The sequence below is a fragment of the Ostrinia furnacalis genome, unplaced genomic scaffold (assembly GCF_004193835.3).
Source record: "Ostrinia furnacalis isolate ACB-3 unplaced genomic scaffold, ASM419383v2 OfSCF4102, whole genome shotgun sequence".
NCBI classification, from domain to species: domain Eukaryota; kingdom Metazoa; phylum Arthropoda; class Insecta; order Lepidoptera; family Crambidae; genus Ostrinia; species Ostrinia furnacalis.
This window is the reverse complement of record NW_021134341.1, coordinates 394119-417083: the sequence shown is the minus strand read 5'-3', so window position 1 is coordinate 417083 and position 22965 is coordinate 394119. Positions and strand designations below refer to the sequence as shown.

Genomic DNA, 22965 nt, shown 5'->3' with positions numbered 1-22965 from the left:
GCTTCACTTAAGCAAGCATCGTTTGTGAATACGGGCGGGCATAAGAAAATAATTTCCCATCTTTCTGTTTTAAAATGACAAGATCAGTTAGGAATAAATATAGCACATTTACACATAATTTAAACACCGAAATCGAAATCTGAAACTGCATTAATATATTGAAAGTTAGTTATCGTCCAGCGTTTATGTTTATTTATGAATCCGTAGATTAAGTTTATTCATGAACAGCTGTTAGGAATTAGATAGGTATTTATAGATTAATAATATTAAGTAGGTATTGATTGACGATCTAAATAATGCCGCTGAGTCAGCGGTGTTTTTTATGTTTGTGATATAAATATTCAGGGAGTACTAACTATTACTAGAGGGAGTACTAATTGGTACTATTCAGGGAGTATACAGGGAGTATTCGTAAATTTTTGTACAACCAACTGTGATAGTACCTAACTACTTTCTGCCCATGGATTTTCACTGCAGGATCCTATACACCATCTTCCATTTTTGATCAGAGTTAAATCGTCTCTGTTTTTTATGCAGTAGGTAAGTACCTGCTGTTAAGTGAGATATGATGATGCTCCGTAAAAATACCTACTTGTATTACCAAAATCACAAGGATTCTTGTCATCATCATAAATGAAATTATCATTATTGAATTTTGACCAAGATTTGTCAATGAGGGTGTTTTTAATATCGTGCGCATAGCGCACAGGCATGCGGGGCAATCCCGGGTCTATGATCAAATTCACCATCACCATCTCAGCCATAGGACGTCCACTGCTAAACATAGGTCTCCCCCAAATGCCCCCAATGCTTTCCATGCTGCCCGGTTGGTAGCGGCCTGCGTCCAGCGCCTTCTTGCTACCTTTATGAAATCCGCTCGATATTAAAAACCCTAAATGATAATCGGAAACTATGTATGTTAATGTGGCACTGATTTCGAGCCTTCAACCTAGCACCTCGGAAGCGCATAATACTTAAGTCCGCTATAGCAAACTATAGTTATCACACCTGGGTTGCGACCTCCGCCCGCCTCGTAAGGCGGATTCTCGCTGCCTTATAAGGAACGTGTATGCGGCCTAGAATGTGCTCGTAATGCTCGTATGTAAAACGCGCACGTTATTTTCAATTGCAAGTACGAGCAGTTACTTTGCTTTTAAGTGGAAGCACAAACTGTGGTGGAAGTGAGGCAGATCCCTTCAAATCGAATTTATATTTTTCCAATGGGTTCTTTTGAGCCCTAGCTTCGAGACAAACACTTATAATATGGCAAGTGCTAAGAATTAGGTAGGTTACGAAACAAACTCAGTTACTATTAGTTGCCACTTTATATTCCATGTAAAAAAGAGAAGAAAAAAATACTTAGAGTTAATGAAGGTGTCCCACAATCATTATAAGAACAGGTAGGCATTTAGCACAAAATATAATGTTTTTCAGTATGGATATGAAAATAGTTAAAACATATTTAGGTATGATGATACATAATATTAATGTTCTGATAAAAGTTATTTTAACTAACTGGGCCTAATTGCAAAATCAGCCTTCACTGTTAGTACGTACTACCAGAGTAAATGGTACTACTGTAATAAAATTAATCCTTATAAAATAGGCTAGCACGGAAAAATATTGGATGGAAAACATAAAAACCGCGCTCGCGATTTTCCGAGTTAAACTATAAGTTAGTTACCTGGCGTTCCGCTTGGGGCGCTGCTGGGGCACATTTAATTTCCGCCGGTAAACATAGATGGCGCTGTCGGTTGATCTAATAAAAGCTCGGATAAATCCAATCACGCGCTTCGATAAACAAACACGTCGCTTGCGAAGTTTCAATAATGAGATCTGCATGTTCTGATGCGAATATGGGCTTTTAAGCATTTATAGTAAAGTAACAGTTATTACACACTAAAAGAGTTAAACCTTAAAAAGTTAAACTCTGAAAATATTATAATGTAAGTGAGCAAGTTTAAGATAAACACACTTTTTTAAATCCACAGGAGGAAGCTCTTAAAAGCCTGCATCTCACCTGATGGAAAGTGAGGGTTTATTATACCAAAGGCCGCCTTTTTGGTTTAGAAGCCCAAATTGGTCAGATTCCTCGTAGCAAGTTCTAAAAATTATAAAAACATTCCTGAACTTCACGAATTCTTTGTTAATGTTATAGGTATGGCATAACATTAGGTTCGCGTAAACAATGCCTCGAGAAAGGTCGAAGGGTTCGACATTTTGTGCTGGAAATAGCTGTGTCATTCGACTAAAAATAGGCTGAACTTTGCAAATGCCTTCGGGGCAAATTATCGCTGACTTGGCGAAACGACTCGGGAAAATTTATGTTACCTACTGGAATGGAAATTCCAACCTCGATTTTAATAAGGTGATTAGAAGTTGAACTTTTGTGATTAACATTTCTGGAATTACTTGTTTGTTTGGGGTGAGGATAATGTGTTGTTTACCTATTCAAATGCAGACATAAACATAAGGCAGCCCTATAAAAAGACCACTACCGAGTTGACTTAAGAATTTCAGACACAACCTATATTGCGAAATCTTTAGAAGCATATTGATAATGAAATACAAAACCTGAAAATCATTAAAACATTATCTTTCAACCATCATAAAAAAGTCACCAAAAGACAAGGCAAGTCGAAAGTGAATTTAATGAACAGACAAATCAAATCAATTGCCTTCAAGAACAACGCAAAAGATCTCTAGATGGGGTAATTTTCCGAAAATTCGAGGTTGACTTACCGTTGGAAGTAATTTCCGTCAAGTCGCAAGGGTACGGAAAACATTCGAGTCTTATTATTGTTCCCGGTACGGTCCCGGGACAAGTAAGTGGAAAATATTGCTCGGGGAGACAGCAAGAATTCACATTTGAGATAGAAATTGATCTTAAAAGTAAAATAATGATTTAGAGATGTGATTGTCCTCATAACGGTTAAAAAAAGGAAAATGTTTCAAATTCTACTCATAAGATAATAAGTAATTTAGCTAAATTGAAATAGTAAGACGTTACGAGTAGGTAACTAAGTGTTTCTGTTCGTTAGAAAGGGGGTAAAAGTTAATATACATAGTGCCATAATGTATACTACAAATTAAACTAATCAAAGCCTTTGAGCACGAATGTCATAAAAGCAGAAAAAAGGGGTTAACGTTTGCTTAACAGGAAACTGGACCGTGACCTGCAAACATTGTACCCCTAAACAAAGGTGTTACCCAAGGTAGTATCATCGGACCTTATTGTCATAGCACTAAAAACTATGTTTGTAGGAAATCAGTTCGTTTGGGTGGTGTGAAACTAATTTAGAGCGAATACCATGCTTATTTTGGCTCATTTATATTCGCACTATTGGGTGTGGTGGTGTAATTAAATTTTATAACAGTATTTTATTTTACTGTAACGTTTAACTATAATAAGAAGCTATTAGTTACGGAAATTTGAATTAGATGTGTTTTCAGAAGCTCGCTATGTTGATCAAAGAAAGATCTAAGTATAATAGTAAGGTTAATTTTCTCCTGAGTATCTTGTCGTCATTAGGTAGTACCTACACCATTAAGTCAGAAGCTGCCAAATTCATTGGAGTCACGCAAAATCGATCCGCTATGCCCTTCGTCAAGTTATTAGATTGGTCACGATAGTTCCTTAATTTTATCTCTTAGACCTTGCCAAATAAATCTTTCAGTTGTAATCAGCATTAAATAGATATTAACATAATTATTGTTCACAAACTAGTTTGTTTCCAATGAATCATTATACAGTTTTCAATATTCATTATCTGTATCATCATCATCATTTCAGCCATAGGACGTCCACTACTGAACATAGGCCTCCCCCATGATTTCCATATATTGCTCGGTTGGTAGCGACCTGCATCCAGCACCTTCCTGCTACCTTTATGAATCGTCGGTTCATCTTGTCAAATTTTCTTGAATTTCACTCGTATAAACTTATGATGATTCTGTCATATTATACGAAGTACTCTTAGAAATCCTTCCATCATTATTCGCAAAATGAGGCCGCTCCCTTACTTAGAGTTTATTAAAATTAATTGGAGGCAACGAGGAAATGTCGTGTTTGGCGCAATCAACACGCTTCTATTTTAACTGTAACTCCTAGGTCTTAATTATGGACGCAAAATGTTCCTGTTGGAGCTAAATTATCTTTTTGAGATTTCTTTTCAACCACTGCACACTGTCTGAGTGGTAGGAAAATGTAAAACAAAGATTTTTAATTACTTCTCCAATTAAACTCACAAAAATTAAATAGAGTTCATTTCAACATTTTTCTAATTTTATTCTTTACCTTTAACAGCTTTCAGTATTTCTGGTGCTTTACCGTTGTTAATTCAACGATCTATTAAGCTACTATAAGATTTTAAATGTCTTCAATCATTTTTATGTGTAAACAGGGTACAGTCAGCGTCAAATAGTTCATGACACCGATAGTGGCCAAAAAGTTGACAACACAACCTTATTCCAATTGTAACAAAGACGTGTTGCGAACTTATGGCTACTTTGGGTGTCAAGAACTATTTGACGCTAACTGTACTAAAGGTAAATCAGTAACATTTGCTCTTACTACGTGCATATTTGCTATGAATCTATCTGTACCACTCACGTCACTATTTGTATAGGACTCGCTCGTGACATCTCCGGGTGGAACAAAAACATTGACCTTGACTTCTTGGCTTATCGATTTGTTACTTTATTGATGCTCACTATCGTTTCTTGGCAACTTTTCCAAGTCAAATTCTTGGAAATTTATCTTGTGAATACCGAAAAGGGTCTTTGAATTAAGTATTCCGTCTTTCTCTTTCTGATCCAGTGAACTTTCATCTCAACAATGTAAAGAGGTCTCTTGGGTAGATAAAGATAAAAGATACTGTTGAAACTAAGAACAATGGGTTTCAGACGCAGTATTATTATGTAGTGCATAAGTACTTACAGATTGACGTTTCGGCGTCATAATGGAAGGCGAAGGATCTTTAAAATCTTACATAAACTAGGTTCTATAAAATATTTCATTTACAATTATTAAAGCAATGCCCTGTTTGTTACTCCCAAAGTTTGAGAACGTCAGGTCTTTGAAAACATGAAGCTTTTTCCTCCCTAGGTACATAGTTTTCAGCGTAAAATTTCTTACAAAGTGTGAACAGCTCTGTAAAACTGTATTCAACTTGAACTTGAAAAAGGTTGAAACCGCGCGGTTATTACGGTCAAGGCCGGGTCAGATGCTGCAGTGCGCTGAAAGCTCTTGAATGAGAATATACAACGCTGTTATGTAAGTTTTAGAAAGAATCCAAGCAGGTTATCACAGTTTCCTGTAACTTTTTCACAAAGAGCAGAGCTTTTTTTCATCATTTTTCTATACATTACTGATATCGATATTGTAATAATATACCATACCACTTTATTTGCTTTGTCAGGTTCCGAAGAATAATTTTAATTGCTGACGCTCTAATGACTCTAGTATGAGTCGCACTGTGTCTATCCTCATCTTAGATGGAATACAGTTTAGATGGAAACATGTTTTCATACAAATTATCTATGGTCAGTATGGTTATTTGTACGTGGTCGTTAACCGAGCCAGTGATACACACGAGTGGCACTTGACTGGATACCTAGGCTCTCGAGTGGCCAGCTTATTACAGGGCTCTCGACCGTAACCGCGAACGATATAGGCTTTCTGCGAATTTAGTGTACAAATAGGAGATCAATTAAAGATGTCGTATCTATGTAACTTGACTTGACTATGTAACTTGCATTCACCCGAAAAATGGCAACTTGTAAAGTTTTAGATACATTGAATTATTGTAAATTTCTGGTGTTTGGAATAAAAACGTCTGTAAGCTTTCATTGGACTCTTTTTAATCCGGGAAAATTTAACTTTCCATCGAATCTACAAAGGAACTTTTATATTAAATAAACTATGGCCCAATACTTGTTTTCAAATATTTTACATACATCTGATCAAAGATATCCAGTCGTCCTTCTACAGTTTTTCTGTTTTATTACCCTTGTTAGGATACAGCCTCCAGCCTTTGTATGAAAAGGACACTTGGGGGTGTCTGGCGCATGCGGGGAAATGCCGCGTCATTGATGAAATCCGCACAATATTAAAAACACCCTTAGCTTAGCACTTGGTCTTCAACCTGCACTATGCAGTTGATGAGCTGTACAGGGAATGCACGATGCACTGCTAGCTAAGCTCCACTTGACCGCGTACTCGAGCAAGTAAGCTTATTACAGGCCGTCTGAACGTTCAAGGTGGCTGTTGAGGGTTGTCCTTATGAGTGCACTCCGCAATTGTTTTACAATCTTGCATACTTCGCGTTAACGTGGAAAAGGGGTGTTGAGATATGGAGCGTTAAAAAGGAATAATTAGTTTATAATTAGCCATCTATCAACAATCAGCTTAGGTCAGAGTTGTTATGTATAACAAAATAATCGCCTCCATACCACAATATTATGTTGTGACTCCTACACGATAAATCGTAGCAAAATTTTCGCCGCGCGTTTCGAGCCCGCGTTAACGAGAAATCGTAAGGCGCTTCGTGTGACTATTGCTCGTGTTTTCTACGTTTCTCCCTCTGTAAAAAGGTATAAGTAAAAAATAACATGGTACTCACGTTGATCCTGTTCTTTGCCCTCTCGATGGCCTTGGAGTCTTCGCGGTCGGGGCTGAGGCGGCAGAGTCTCGCTCGCCAGTCGTTCGCGCCGGCTGCCTGGAGCGCCGCCAGCCTGGAATACAAATAATACAGTTAATACTTTCATTCATTGAAACTATTGAACTTACTAAGAAAATTTGGAACCATATTTAAAACAGTGATTAACGTAAGTTTTTAAAATTATGGTCAAAATCCAGTAGCCGGCAACTACCGTGACAAAATGTTAGTTTGAGTATCTACTTGATTAATTTTTCATCTAGGGATTTTGGTGTCGTGTAGAGATACATCCACATAGAATAAAGCTCACAATCTACATAGAATAAAGCTCGTAATCTACATTCTACATAGAATAAAGCTCATATATTTTACATGTTGGTCAAGGAAAGTGTTAATTTAAAAGGCCACATTACTTGCGTGAACTAACAGTTGATCTCATAGATATATTCAGTATCCAGCTAGCAGACTCAAGACATGATATTCAAAGTTAATGCAAATCTATGTGGCTGTTTTCCTACAAAAACAGACAATTTTGAGAAAATAAATGAGCGTGAATTTTGAAACTAAATTCCAATAACTTGAGAACCAAAGTCTTATGGCCCGTGCGAGTCCGGAACACAACCAGTGAATCACATAATCGTGTTAATAAATCGTGGCCCAACGATTTTAATTCGAATACAATCACGTTTCTCTTTACAATGGACTTACAATAGAACTCTATGCACTACGAGCCATTCCATTCTAGAGTGGATTGCACAATAGGATAGTGGGACACTGACAGATACGTTAGAAAGAGCTGTGGAAACAACTATGTAGAATAGAACCAATAGTTTATTGTTTATTTTTCTTTTTACGTAAATAGGTATAACGAGTGGTGAACCGATGACCCTCACGCCCGTATTCACAAACGATGCATGCTAAGTGAAGCAGCAAATCGAACGCACAGCGTTGAATAGAGCTATGTGATTGGTTCGTGTGTCACCCTGTGCGTCCACGCGCACTGTGAGAAGTAATATTTGTGAATACGGGCGTCAGGCTCTTAGCATTCGCCATAAATGTTTTCGAAACGCTGAGCCCAAAAGATACTCCTTATCTACATGTTATGTGGCTCCACTAAATTACTATTTTGTTATCATTTTGTCGTTCACAAGTGCCCAATTTTGGTAGAAATTGAATAATATATCGTTTCGAGATACAATATGGTTCTGTGTAAAGTTTACAAACGAAAAGGGAAAATTAGATTCGAAGGGATACGTCCCACCTACACTGAATAGCTAAGTGAGAAGTATATGAACAGAAAGATGGCAACTTCCTACAGAATACTAAGTACCTACGTTACTAAGAATCGTAACTCGAACCAAAATCATACCTAGATTCAAAAGTGAATATAGTACCTATCTATATTGAAGGCCTTTTATTATACGCGCATAGTGCCCGTTTTCAACAGCAATCCCTAATTTTTAGGTGAAATTTTTACAAAATTTCTGTTATGTGTTACCATAGGGGTCATTTAAAATTAGGGATCGATGGTGAAAACGGGCATAAGACTATTAAGGTTAGGTATACGAATGCAATCTACAAATAAAATATTCCAATGCACTGCCTTCATACAACAGCAATAACATAATTTTCGACAAAGCATTTAACCTGATATTAAATAAATCTTATCCAACAGCAAATAGGTAATGATAGCTATAACTAAACAAATAAAGCTACACAATGAAACTTCCATTATGTAAGTAACACATGACAAAGATCACTTAGTTAAGTACCTACTTGTTGTCCACTACAAATATTTTGTCTGACTTACGGCTGTTATCGGTCATTAGTAAACTAATCACCAGTAACAAGGAAAACTAAATACCAGAAGGTAAATTATTCCCACAAGTGTTTGAAGTCCGGAGCAAATACAGTTGCCACAATATTTAAAATTTTAAAGGATAATTAATGCCCATTGATACTCTTGCGTCTATTCCAAAGTTAAAAACAAGACATTAATTATCACAACTGGCGTTTAAAATAATCAATTTTCAGAAAACTTGAACGTCATACTTTTCGATGTTCTCTTTCAACTTTATTGTTTAAATTACTTTGGGAAAATATTTTATAGCGAAAAACAAATATAACTTATAACTTGTAAATCTAAATAAGGTCAATCCACCCACAAGGTGGACCGATGACAGCAGGTACGGTAGCAGGGAAGCGCTGGACGCAGGCCGCTACCAATCGATCAACATGGAAAGCATTAGGGGAGGCCTATGTTCAGCAGTGGACGTCCTATGGCTGAAATGATGATGATAATGAAATCTAAATAATGTGTGTTTTAAAAAAAATCATTTGATGCATGAGAAAAGTCAGTCCATAATATGTCCACTCTCCCATCTTCAATTGATTGAACATGATGTTTTGGGACAATGTCCCTTAGCTGTTAGAATAAGGCTTTACTTTTTATGATTGATGGACTCGCTCCATCATTGAGATGGAAATGAGACAAGGGAAAGTTGTATTTGACTTATGAATGTATTTCAATGTTTGAGAACGAATGTAATTAATCTTCATCAGAATTATTTATATGTATGAGTAATCAACAAAATTCTATCTTCGTTACATTAAGACAAACTAGCTGCCCCGGCGAACATCGTACCGCCTATGTTCATCAGAAATAATGTAGGATTCAAGAATTTTTCGAATTGGTCCATGAGTTTCGGCCCCCATTCAATACAATAAATCAAATCATACCTCTTTATAATTTTAGATGAGATAATAATATGCTAAATGAGGTTTGTTGGGTTATTTTGCGTGTTGAAATTACGCATATTAACAAACAATATGAAATACTTAAATGTAGGTTAGTTTATAACAGTTTCACAGGGAACATAATATAAATAAGTTTTCCTGTAAACGGTGCGTAAATAACTTAGTTTGTGATAATATCGGATTCTAGGCGTTCTATAATAAATATTTAACAAAATATACAACTATCGTCTTTACTTCCTAATTTTTCCAGAAATAAAAAGTTTCTATTCTACCTCTTCCTTGGAAGTAGCTTAATCCATAATACTTTTACTATATTCTCTCCGGGATTCGAAACGAACGAACGAACGAACGAACGTAAGTTCTATGTCTCAATCTGAATAATGTCAAAGAAAAATATACGTTCTTTCAAAGCATACATAATTTACTTCACTTTGAAGCTACATGACATGCAGTCTTGTCATTACAGTAAGTGTAGTGCGTCCTTTGGGATCGATGGGATGGCGACATGTAGTCGGTGACGGGAATATACGGGAGGTTCGGGAACGTACAGAGTGTGATCCTATGGTGTAATATAAATAGTAACCATAGTAATGTAGGCAACTGCATATAGAGCTGTATTCCGTAACATATAAGTTGTAACAAGAACAACAGTTTTATAACAAAAATGTGTAACTAATTTGCTATCAACTGTACAACCATCCAAGGATTTGCTGATCTGAGTCCGTAAAAATGAAATGAAAATATTACATCAATTACTCCATCAAAAAACAACTTGTAATATACCGCCTATGTACAGGTAATGGACAAAGACCATTTAGTAGTGTCTACAGCACACCAGACTATTTACAGAGTCAATATAGCTCTTATTACAACTATATAAAACACTAGTGTTTAGCTTTTCATGTGCCGCCGTCTGTACTAGCTATACCTTCAACACTAAGCGGTAGACATCATAAGTCAGGGACATTGGCCCTACGAGGTTCGAACTCACGCCTTTGTAGTCTGGGTCGAAGTTAGCAACCGATAGATCATCGTAACTGTACTACATGTACTAAGCGAAAGTAACCGAGTCTGTTATGTTATCATTCTAAATCACTGCGCCAATTGTAAAGAGTTTTTCGCATAAAGATAAATGAAACATATGAAAAGGACAGTACAGTACTTATATCAGTAAAATTAATAAAGGGAATAAAAGCGTGTATTCAAAATTTCAAAATTTTCCATATGAGACCAATAAACACGCTCTTGGTAAAAAAGTGAATTTTTGACCGCGCATATTATTAGACTAATTTATTATTACTGACGGGATTGCTACCATGTGCCTTAATTTTGAGTTTTCGATATTTCGGCACTATTGCAAGCGCCATGGTCACGGAGTAACAATATAATATTAGACCTGTGTGAGACCGAACTATGTATAGTCAACGGCACGGTGAAGCTAAACATCTTGACATCTAAGGCTGGTTTTAGAATCACGCTGACGCACGCTGACCGTCAGCGCTGATAGCCGAAATGTATGGAGCGTCGGCGCCGAGCGATCAGCGTCACTCAGAAACGTTCCCTTCAATCACATACATTTTGATTTGACAGCGCCGACGATCAGCGAGCTGTCAGCGTGATTCTAAAACCAGCCTAATGTAGGTAATAGTGCCATTAATCAGTAAAAGTGTACATTCTGAAGTACTGTTGACTGTATACGTTTATGTCGTGTTTATATCACTTACCTTTCGGCAATGGTGCCCCCTCGGTGCGGCATCTCGGCATGCGTCGCGCTGCGCTGCACTCCGCCGCCCGCCCTGCAAACAAGGAAACACACAAATTGGTATGCGCCAGGTAACACTAACTAAATTAAGGTCTAGCCTTTTGGTTCCCAAAGTGGGGGACGCGCCCCCCAGGGGAGGCGCAAAGACCTTTAAAGTGGGGGCGCAGGCCATCTGTGTACTTAAGTATAAAAAACCTGAGACCGCTGAGGGAATGCATTCCAGACTGCTCGATACGACCAATAAATAATCTTGACTGGAGGAGGGTGTCGCGGAATTTTTGTGTGGTCGAAAGGGGGCGCGTCTCAAATAAGTTTGGGAACCAATGGTAGCCCTTCTACAGTACCAAAAAGAAACGTTTTCACGTGACTACGAAGGACAGCGTGTATATTTGCTAGAGAATCGGCACTCTGTGTAATATTTAAATAAATAAGTATGAACGTGAAAATGCATAACAATAAACTGTCATTAACGTACAATTTAAATTGCAAGAAGACTTATCAACGGTTTACTAATACATCTAAATCTAAGAAGTAAAATGGGTAATGCAAACACAACCTTGTGAACTTGGTGGAAAACCAAAAAATCACAAACGATATCACGGTTTTGGAACCAGACAAAGTATATTGTAATTAAGGCTTTCTAAGAGGAAAACTAAGATGGTAACATAGTAGCAAAATGTTGTATTGTTAGCGTGTATCAACGTCAACAAATAAATTGATAGATACCTATCAATAAAAGCTCCAAGTAGAGCTGTTGACGGAGCACTTTGGGACTCTCGAGTCTCGAGATAAAGGACGATCCTTTCTTATCATTCAAGCTCTCTCGATACATACCTACTCTGTTTTGTCTCACTCTTCACCCTTTGTATTAAAAGGCTTTTGATATCATACAACTTTCATCAAGAACATGTTTTTAAATTAGGCATCACACACGATTTGAGATGAAGACGCTAGAAAGAGGCTAATATAAAATGTATGAGATTATATGAGTAACTTGAAGCGCCCAAAAGGGTCCTTATCTATCTGTATTGTAATACATTGTAACATCCATATATGTACTACTAGCTTTCCGCCCGCGGCTTCGCCCGCGTGGAATTTTGTCTGTCACAGAAAAACTTTATCGCGCGCGTCCCTGTTTCAAAAACCGGGATAAAAACTATCCTATGTTCTTTCCCGGGAATCAAACTATATCTATGCCAAATTTCATCAAAATCGGTTGCGAGGTTTAAGCGGGAAAGCGTAACAGACAGACAGACAGACAGACAGACAGACAGACAGAGTTACTTTCGCATTTATAATATTAGTTGGGATTATGGAATCAATAAAGATATTGAGTATTACCTGGGCTGCTCGAATTTCTCCTTAATAGATTTAAAGTTGAAAAGCCTATCGTGTACCGGCCTTAAAGACAGCATTTTCACTGATTTTCTATTACACACAACACAGAAATGCTTAACTACACTACACCAAACTTATAACAACACTTCAACAAGTAAGCTATTATAAAGTCATTGTATTTCAATTTAGATATATTTAATTGTCCTGTTAGTATCAATTTTAGTAAATATTATAAAAATAAACACGCGGGGTAGTCTGTCCTGTGCTGTCGCCGAAGATGGACTGACAATGACAGCACAAGTGTCATAGATTCGATTCCGGGTGCGTTCAACTGATAAGTGACAGAACTATTTAGTTGTAATTTATTTATCTGTGGGCTTGCCGTTTGTCCTGTAGGTGATTAATGATTAATGTTCGTTGTAAACAGGAGCACGTTTGAGGATAACGAACTTTGTTTAAATACTAATAACGTATGTTTTAGATCAAATAATGCATTAACTAGTGTGTTTATTATGGACAAAATTGAGGAAATAGATTCTGAATATACAGCTTAATTATAGTGTCAATAAATTCCTAAACGCAGAATTGAATTTTAGAGCTTGCAGATAATAAATAAATAAAAACATTTTGTCAAAATAAAGAAAGAGATTCGTTATCAAAACCATAGTCATTAATTTTAANTGAGTATCTTGTCGTCATTAGGTAGTACCTACACCATTAAATCAGAAGCTGCCAATTCATTGGAGTCACGCAAAATCGATCCGCAGTGCCCTTCGTCAAGTTATTAGATTGGTCACGATAGTTCATTAATTGTATCTCTTAGACCTTGCCAAATAAATCTTTCAGTTGGAATCAGCATTAAATAGATATTAACATAATTATTGTTCACAAACTAGTTTGTTTCCAATGAATCATTATACAGTTTTCAATATTAATTATATGTATCATCATCATCATTTCAGCCATAAGACGTCCACTACTGAACATAGGCCTCCCCCAATGATTACCATATTGCTTGGTTGCAGCCAGCACCTTCCTGCTACCTTTATGAGGTCGTCGGTTCACCTTGTGGATCATCTGCATAATCAATTGAAGTATGAAAATTTTCTTGAATGTCACTCGCATAAACCTATGATGATTATATTATACGAAGTACTCTTAGAAATCCTTCAATCATTATTCGCAAAATGAGGCCGCTCCCTTACTTAGCGTTTATTAAAATTAATTGGAGGCAACGAGGAAATGTCGTGTTTGGCGCAATCAACACGCTTCTATTTTAACTGAAACTCCTAGGTCTTAATTATGGACGCAAAATGTTCCTGTTGGAGCTAAATTATCTTTTTGAGATTTCTTTTCAACCACTGTCTGAGTGGTAGGAAAATGTAAAACGAAGATTTTTAATTACTTCTCCAATTAAACTCTCACAAAAACTAGAGTTAATTTCAACATTTTTCTAATTTTATTCTTTACCTTTAACAGCTTTCAGTATTTCTGGTGCTTTACCGTTGTTAATTCAACGATCTATGAAGCTTTATGATTTCAAATGTCTTCAATAATTTTACGTGTAATCAGGGTACAGTCAGCGTCAAATAGTTCGTGACATCAAAAGTGGCCAAAAAGTTGACAACACAACCTTATTCCAATTGTAACAAAGCATGTTGCGAACTTTTTGGCTACTTCGGGTGTCAAGAACTATTTGCGCTACCTGTATATACTTTAGGTAAATCAGAAACATTTGCTCTTACAACGTGCATTTTTGCTATGAATCTATCTGTACCACTCACGTCACTATTTGTATAGGACTCGCTCGTGACATCTCCGGGTGGAACAAAAACATTGACCTTGACTTCTTGGCTTATCGATTTGTTACTTTATTGATGCTCACTATCGTTTCTTGGCAACTTTTCCAAGTCATATTCTCGGAAATGTATCTTGTGAATACCGAAAAGGGTCTTTGAATTAAGTATTCTGTCTTTCTCTTTCTGATCCAGTGAACTTTCATCTCAACAATGTAAAGAGGTCTCTTGGGTAGATAAAGATAAAAGATACTGTTGAAACTAAGAACAATGGGTTTCAGACGCAGTATTATTATGTAGTACATAAGTACTTACAGATTGACGTTTCGGCGTCATAATGGAAGGCGAAGGATCTTTAGAATCTTACATAGACTGGGTTCTATAAAATATTTCATTTACAATGATTAAAGCAATGCCTTGTTTGTTACTCCCAAAGTTTGAGAACGCCAGGTTCTTGAAAACATGAAGCTTTTCCTCCCTACAAAGTTTTCACCATAAAATTTCTTATAAAGTGTGAACAGCTCTGTAAAACTGTATTCAACTTGAACTTGAAAAAGGGTTGAAACCGGGCGGTTATTACGGTCAAGGCCAGGTCAGATGCTGCAGTGCGCTGAAAGCTTTTCTCTTGAATGAGAAGTAGCGACGTTGTTATGTAAGTTTTAGAAAGAATCTAAATAAGTACACTTTTCTGTTTTTTTTTATAAGTCATAACTTTATAACTTCTTTCTTTTTTTAAATCAATGGTATGAGACTTTATCTGTTCAGGTAATTTGTCATACATCATCAGCTAAATTATTTAACTAAACCATTTATTTAATCCAGGCTTTAGCAACTAAATTTTTTGACAAAAAGCAGGAGATTTTTTTCATCATTTCTGTATGCTGAACACAGAAATAGGTACATTATTTGTCAAGAATCAAAAATGATGAGAAAAATTAAATTGCTGACGCCCTAATGCCTCTAGTATGAGAGGGACTTTGAAGTATCTATCCTCATCATAGATCCTTCAATATCATACAAACAAGTCCTAATGCATCTAGTATGAGACGGACTGTGTCTATCCTCATTATAGATAGAATTCAGTAAACAAGTTTTCATACAAATTATCTATGACTATGGTCAGTATGGTTATTTGTACGTGGTCGTTAACCGAGCCAGTGATACACACGAGTGGCACTTGACTGGATGCCTAGGCACTCGAGTGGGCAGCTTATTACAGGCCTCTCGACCGTAACCACGAACGATATAGGCTTTCTGCGAATTCAGTGTACATAGGAGATCAATTAAAGATATCGTATCTATGTAACTTGTTACTAGCAAGGCATTCACCCGAAAAATGGCAACTTGTAAAGTTTTAGGTACATTGAATTATTGTAAATTTCTGGTGTTTGGAATAAAAACGTCTGTAAGCTTTCATTGGACTCTTTTTAATCCGGGAAAATTTAACTTTCCATCGAATCTACAAAGGAACTTTTATATTAAATAAACTATGGCCCAATACTTGTTTTCAAATATTTTACATACATCTGATCAAAGATATCCATCCAGTCGTCCTTCTACAGTTTTTCTGTTTTATTACCCTTGTTAGGATACAGCCTCCAGCTTTTGTATGAAAAGGACACTTGGGGGTGTCTGGCGCATGCGGGGAAATGCCGCGTCATTGATGAAATCCGCACAATATTAAAAACACCCTTAGCTTAGCACTTGGTCTTCAACCTGCACTATGCAGTTGATGAGCTGTACAGGGAATGCACGATGCACTGCTAGCTAAGCTCCACTTGACCGCGTACTCGAGCAAGTAAGCTTATTACAGGCCGTCTGAACGTTCAAGGTGGCTGTTGAGGGTTGTCCTTATGAGTGCACTCCGCAATTGTTTTACAATCTTGCATACTTCGCGTTAACGTGGAAAAGGGGTGTTGAGATATGAAGCGTTAAAAAGGAATAATTAGTTTATAATTAACCATCTATCAACAATCAGCTTAGGTCAGAGTTGTTATGTATAACAAAATAATCGCCTCCATACCACAATATTATGTTGTGACTCCTACACGATAAATCGTAGCAAAATTTTCGCCGCGCGTTTCGAGCCCGCCGCGTTAACGAGAAATCGTAAGGCGCTTCGTGTGACTATTGCTCGTGTTTTCTACGTTTCTCCCTCTGTAAAAAGGTATAAGTAAAAAATAACATGGTACTCACGTTGATCCTGTTCTTTGCCCTCTCGATGGCCTTGGAGTCTTCGCGGTCGGGGCTGAGGCGGCAGAGTCTCGCTCGCCAGTCGTTCGCGCCGGCTGCCTGGAGCGCCGCCAGCCTGGAATATAAGGAATACAGTTAATACTATTCATTCATTGAAACTATTCAACTTGTTAAGAAACATTTGAACTGTATCTAAAACACGTCTACTGCAACTGTCAAAATTCAGTAGCCGGCGACTAGCGTGACGGTTTTGGTAAGATAATTTAAAATGATTTTTCAAATTGTTAGTGTAAATAGGTATTAGATTAATTTCTCGTCTCTATATCGGTGTCGATTACATAGAATAAAGCTCATTGATGTACGTATCCAGCTAGCAGACTCAAGACATGTTATTCAAAGTTAATGCAAAGCTATGTGGCTGGCCCACAAAAACAATCAATTTTGAGAAAATAATGAGCGTGAATTTTCAAACTAAAATCTAATAACCTGAGAACCAAAGTCTAAGGACTGTCTGAGTCCGGAACACAACCAGTGAATCACATAATCGTGTTAATAAATCGTGGCCCAACGATTTTAATTCGAATACAATCACGTTTCTCTTTACAATGGACTCACAATGGAACTATATGCACTACGAGCCATTCCATTCTGGAGTGGAATGCACAATAGGATAGTGGGACACTGACAGATACGTTAGAAAGAGCTGTGGATACAACTATACAGAATGGAAACGACAGTTTATTGTTTATTTTTCTTTTTACGTAAATATAACTGGCAACTAGTGGTGAACCGATGACCCTCAAGACCGTATTCACAAACGATGCATGCTTAAGTGAAGCAGCAAATCGAACGCACAGCGTTGAATAGAGCTCTGTGATTGGTTCGTGTCACCCTGTGCGTCCACGCGCACTTTGAGACCTTATAGTAAAGTTTGTGAATACGGGCTCTCTCGGTAATTAGGCTCTCAGCATTCACCATAAATGTTGGTCTCGAAACGCTAGCCCAAAAGATATTCCTTATCTATATGTTATGTAGGCCCATTAAATTACTATTTTGTTGTTATCTTTTTTGTCGTTAAAAAGTGCCAAATTTTGGTACAAATTGAATAATATTTCGTTTCGAGATACAGTATGGTTCTATGTAAAGTTTTCAAACGAAAAGGAAAATACAGAACAAAATATGAACAGAAAGATGGCAACTTCCTTTAAAATACTAACTAAGAGTATGAAATTATGAAACGTAGCTCAAACGAATCACAGTTACAGATATAAACTTGTAAGCTTACTATAACAAATGCAATTTACAAATAAATATTCTTCAATGCAATTCCTTCATACAACAGCAATAACATCATTTTCGACAATGCATTTAACCTGGTAATTAAATAAACCTTATCCACCAGCAAATAGGTTATGATATACGATAGCTAGAACTAAACAAATAAACCTACACAATTAAACTTCCATTATGTAAGTAACACATGACAAAGATCACTTAGTTAAGTACCTACTTGTTGTCCACTACAAATATTTTGTCTGACTTACGGCTGTTATCGGTCATTAGTAAACTAATCACCAGTAACAAGGAAAACTAAATACCAGAAGGTAAATTATTCCCACAAGTGTTTGAAGTCCGGAGCAAATACAGTTGCCACAATATTTAAAATTTTAAAGGATAATTAATGCCCATTGATACTCTTGCGTCTATTCCAAAGTTAAAAACAAGACATTAATTATCACAACTGGCGTTTAAAATAATCAATTTTCAGAAAACGCAACGTAATGTAATAGAGAAAACTTGAACGTCATACTTTTCGGTGTTCTCTTTCAAGTTTATTGTTTAAATTACTTTGGGAAAATATTTTATAGCGAAAAACAAATATAACTTATAACTTGTAAATCTAAATAAGATCAATCCACCCACAAGGTGGACCGATGACAGCAGGTACGGTAGCAGGGAAGCGCTGGACGCAGGCCGCTACCAATCGATCAACATGGAAAGCATTAGGGGAGGCCTATGTTCAGCAGTGGACGTCCTATGGCTGAAATGCTGATGATGATGAAATCTAAATAATGTGTGTTTTAAAAAAAAATCATTTGATGCACGAGAAAAGTCAGTCCATAATATGGTCACTCTCCCATCTTCAATTGATTGAACATGATCTTTTGGGACACTGTCCCTTAGCTGTTAGAATAAGACTTTACTTTTTATGATTGATGGACTCGCTCCATCATTGAGATGGAAATGAGACGAGGGAAAGTTGTATTTGACTTACGCATGTATTTCAATGTTTGAGAACGAATGTAATTAATCTTCATCAGAATTATTTATACGAGTAATCAAACAAAATTCTATCTTCGTTACATTAAGAAAAACTAGCTGCCACCATTTTCATGTTCACCACAAATAATGTAGGATTCAAGAATTTTTCGAATCGGTCCAATAGTTTCGGACACTTCAATAAAAAAAAAACCAATGAAATCATACCTCTTCATAGTAAGCATTAAATGAGATACTTATACTAAATGAGGTTTGTTGGGTTCTTTTGCGTGTTGAAATTACGCATATTAACAAACAACATGATATAAATGTAGGTTAGTTTGTAACAGTTTCACAGGGACCAGAATATAAATAAATACGTTTTCCTGCAAACGGTGCGTAAATAATTTAGTTCATGATAATGTCGGATTGTAGGCGTTCTCTAATAATATTTGAAAAAAAAAAATTGTCTTTAGTTCCTTATTTTTCCAGAAAAGTTTCTATTCTATCTCTTCCTTGAAAGTAGCTTAATCCATAATACTTTTACTGTATTCTCTCCGGGATTCGAAACCGAATCCACAGTCGACATTGTAATCCTGAAAGTCCTCAGTATTATTACGTTAAATAGGTACCTATGTAAGTTCTATGTCTCAATCTGAATAATGTCAAAGAAAAATATACGTTCTCTCAAAGCATATATAATTTACTTCACTTTGAAGTTACATGACATGCAGTCTTGTCATTACAGTAAGTGTAGTGCGTCCTCTGGGATCGATGGGATGGCGACATGTAGTCGGTGACGGGAATATACGGGAGGTTCGGGAACGTACAGGGTGTGATCCTATGGTGTAATATAAATAGTAACCATAGTAATGTAGGCAACTGCATATAGAGCTGTATTCCGTGGCATATAAGTTGTAACAAGAAGAGAAAAAGACAAAAAGTGCAACAAAAATGTGCAGACTGATTTGATATCAATTGTACAACCTGAACCAGCTAAGGATTTGCTGATCTGAGTTGTTGAAAACCAACTTGTAATATACCGCCTATTACAAGCTTTTTTTTACAGGTAATGGACAAAGACCATTTAGTGCAGTGTCTACAGCACACCAGACTATTTACAGGGGCAATATAGCTCCTATTACAACTATATAAAACACTAGCTTTCCGCCCGCGGCTTCGCCCGCGTGGACTCCGAAAAAAAACAAACAAATATTTTACGAACCCTATTTTTTCCAAAATAAAATGTAGCTTATGTTACTCGTGGATAATGTAGCTTTCGAATGATGAAAGAATTAGAGATGAAACGGATATCCGGTAACTATCCGGTAGGCCGGATATCCGGCCTAAATTTACTATCCGGCCGGATACCGGATAGTAACTCACTACCCGGCCGGATANTAGAGATGAAACGGATATCCGGTAACTATCCGGTAGGCCGGATATCCGGCCTATATTTACTATCCGGCCGGATACCGGATAGTAACTCACTATCCGGCCGGATACCGGATATTAAAAAACTACGACATTTTCCTATTAATAAAATGAAATACATTAATCTTTAAGGTAAATATCAATAAAATGGCTTATAATAATGACGGCTTTTATTTAAAGTCCAAAAAGTTACAAAAAAGCCATGTTAAGGCCTTTCAAAAATTTTTTTTTTCTGGGCTAATCACACTTATGACGAATACATAAATAGTACCTACCTAAACATCTGTTAATGTCGAAATATTGCCAAATAAAAAAGGCGATCTATTTTTCACTGATGGTCTAGTGACATCATGATGCATGCAGTTCAGTCAGATTACGCAGCAAGTAGACTAATTTAATTTTCGCTATTCAATCACACACCGAAATCACCCGAATTGATCTGCCCCCTAGACCAGGGTTTCCCAATTTTTTTTGCCAAGGAACCCTAATTGATTATACTTTTCCTAGCGGAACCCCCGTACTACTCCGCCCGCACGCCCTGCCCCTCCCTTGTGCGTAAACAAGTCGGTGCGAGCGAACGTCGGTTACGAAACGTGGGATAATATTTTTTACGGAACCCTTGCGGCCTTTCCACGGAGCCCCAGGGTTCCGCGGACCACCATTCAGGAACCACTGCCCTAGACAAGTGGCAAAATCTGACATTCTATTCGGACGGAAAGGATTTTCGAAAAGTGTGACTAGTCTAGTCTATTAATAGACCCACTGATCACGTTCGAAGCACCTGTGCGGCGCTAAACTCGTCACAACATGCAACGAGACAATGGGCCAACTATCCGGCCGCCGGATATCCGGCTATCCGGCCTAGCAGCTGGCCGGATATCCGGTATCCGGCCAAACAACTATCCGTTTCATCTCTAGAAAGAATTTTTAAAAACGGTCCAGTAGTTTTTGAGCCTATTCATTACAACCAAACAAAGTTTTTCTCTTTATAATATTAGTGTAGAATAGTGTTTAGCTTCATGTGCCGCCGTCTGTACTAGCTATACCTTCAGCACTAAGCGGTAGACATCATAAGTCAGGGACATTGGCCCTACGAGGTTCGAACTCACGCCTTTGTAGTCTGGGTCGAAGTTAGCAACCGATAGATCATAGTACATCAGTACCATCCATACTAAGCGAAAGTAATTGTTTGGTATGATATTAAACGTGATAGCATAACAAATAGAGTTACTTTCGCACTAGTATGCTCCATTGTTTATGAGTTTTTCGTCCTAGAAAATGATATAGAACATTATATCAGGTCAGTAGGGCTATAAAAGTAACGCTTTTGTTAAATAAAGATGTTTTTTGACCGCAATTTTTCTGTATCGGAAGACCGAAATACGCATAGGCGGCACGACGAAGCTATGTCGTTGTAGCTATTATAGTTGTCATTAAGAATAAGTGTATAAGGTAATCGAAGTGCTGTTGACTGTATACGTTTATGTCGTGTCTATATTATTTACCTTTCGGCAATGGTGCCCCCTCGGTGCGGCATCTCGGCATGCGTCGCGCTGCGCTGCACTCCGCCGCCCGCCCTGCAAACAAGGAAACACACAAATTGGTATGCGTCAGGTAACACTAACTAAATTAACGTCTAGCCCTTCTAAAGTGCGGAGGGTTTACATGGACTAGGGATGTTATGGACATGTAGTTTCGGTTATGGATACGGATACGGATATTTTTTTATTTCGGATATCTGAAAAAATCGGTTATGGTTACGGATATGTGTGCTGAGTATAGAATGCAATAGTGTAGATTCCAATAGTTGTCCAACACAGTTAGTGTCTTACAAACAATGGGTACAGAAGAGATTTCTTTGGCATCTGTCACCTTCTTTTGGTCTCACAAAAAAGCTTTTATCTTGTGGGAAAAACTCATGTACCTACTTCAAAATGCAATAATAAATCAGCGTAGGGGCTTGCTTGACTCCTGCCTACATCCGAAACTATCCGAAACCTTTGAATCGGTTATGGTTACGGTTACGGATATTTTTTTATTTCGGATATCCGAAAGTTTCGGTTACGGTTACGGATAGCCATAACATCCCTGACTCATAGAGTGTAATATTTAAATAACTTGCAAGTGGACTTATCAACGGTTTACTAATAAATCTAACAAGTATAATGGGTAATGCAAGCACAACCTTGTGCACTTCAACACCAAAACAACACAAACATATCACGGTTTTGGAACCAGAAAAAGTATAAAGAAGACTACGCACTTCAGTCAACATAAAGAATAAAACCAAATAGGTAACAGTAGCAAAATATTGTATTGTTAGCGTGTATCAACGTCAACAAATAAATTGATAGACGTCAATAAAAGCTCCAAGTAAAGCTGTTGACGGAGCACTTTGGAACTCTCGAGTCTCGAGATAGAGAGAGGTTGAATGATAAGAAAGGAGCGTCCCTTTCTTTTCTTATCATTCAAGCTCTCTCGATACATTCCCTGTTTTGATTTATTCGATTGTCTCACTCTTTGTGTGAAACACCTTTTGTTTTATGCATCAAAACGCTTTTGATATCATACAACTTTAATGAAGAACATGTTTTTAAATTACTTTTATCACACAACACACGATTTGGTATGATGACGCTAGAGGCGTTTTTAAAGAGGCTAATATAAAATGTATGAGATTGTATGTTTACCTGGGCTGCTCGAATTTCTCCTTAATAGATTTAAAGTTGAAAAGCCTATCGTGGACCGGCCTTAAAGACAGCATTTT

At 37.2% G+C, this 22965-nt stretch overlaps 2 protein-coding genes across 2 annotated transcripts in view; both read right to left on the bottom strand.

The window, feature by feature from the left end:
* Positions 1–12787, bottom strand: part of LOC114358695 (supervillin) — a 57699-nt gene extending 44912 nt beyond the window's left edge. Inside the window, exons 1-3 of the mRNA XM_028312724.1 lie at positions 12520–12787; positions 11141–11212; positions 6624–6735 (exon numbers count right to left, since the gene is read on the bottom strand). Of these exons, the coding sequence (XP_028168525.1) occupies positions 6624–6735; positions 11141–11212; positions 12520–12593 (258 nt within the window). The 5' untranslated portion in view covers positions 12594–12787. The remainder of the gene's footprint in view (positions 1–6623; positions 6736–11140; positions 11213–12519) is intronic.
* A 3217-nt stretch (positions 12788–16004) lies between these two features.
* LOC114358692 (uncharacterized) overlaps positions 16005–22965 on the bottom strand; it is a 211595-nt gene continuing 204634 nt past the window's right edge. Inside the window, exons 13-15 of the mRNA XM_028312712.1 lie at positions 21704–21775; positions 16509–16620; positions 16005–16049 (exon numbers count right to left, since the gene is read on the bottom strand). Of these exons, the coding sequence (XP_028168513.1) occupies positions 16005–16049; positions 16509–16620; positions 21704–21775 (229 nt within the window). The remainder of the gene's footprint in view (positions 16050–16508; positions 16621–21703; positions 21776–22965) is intronic.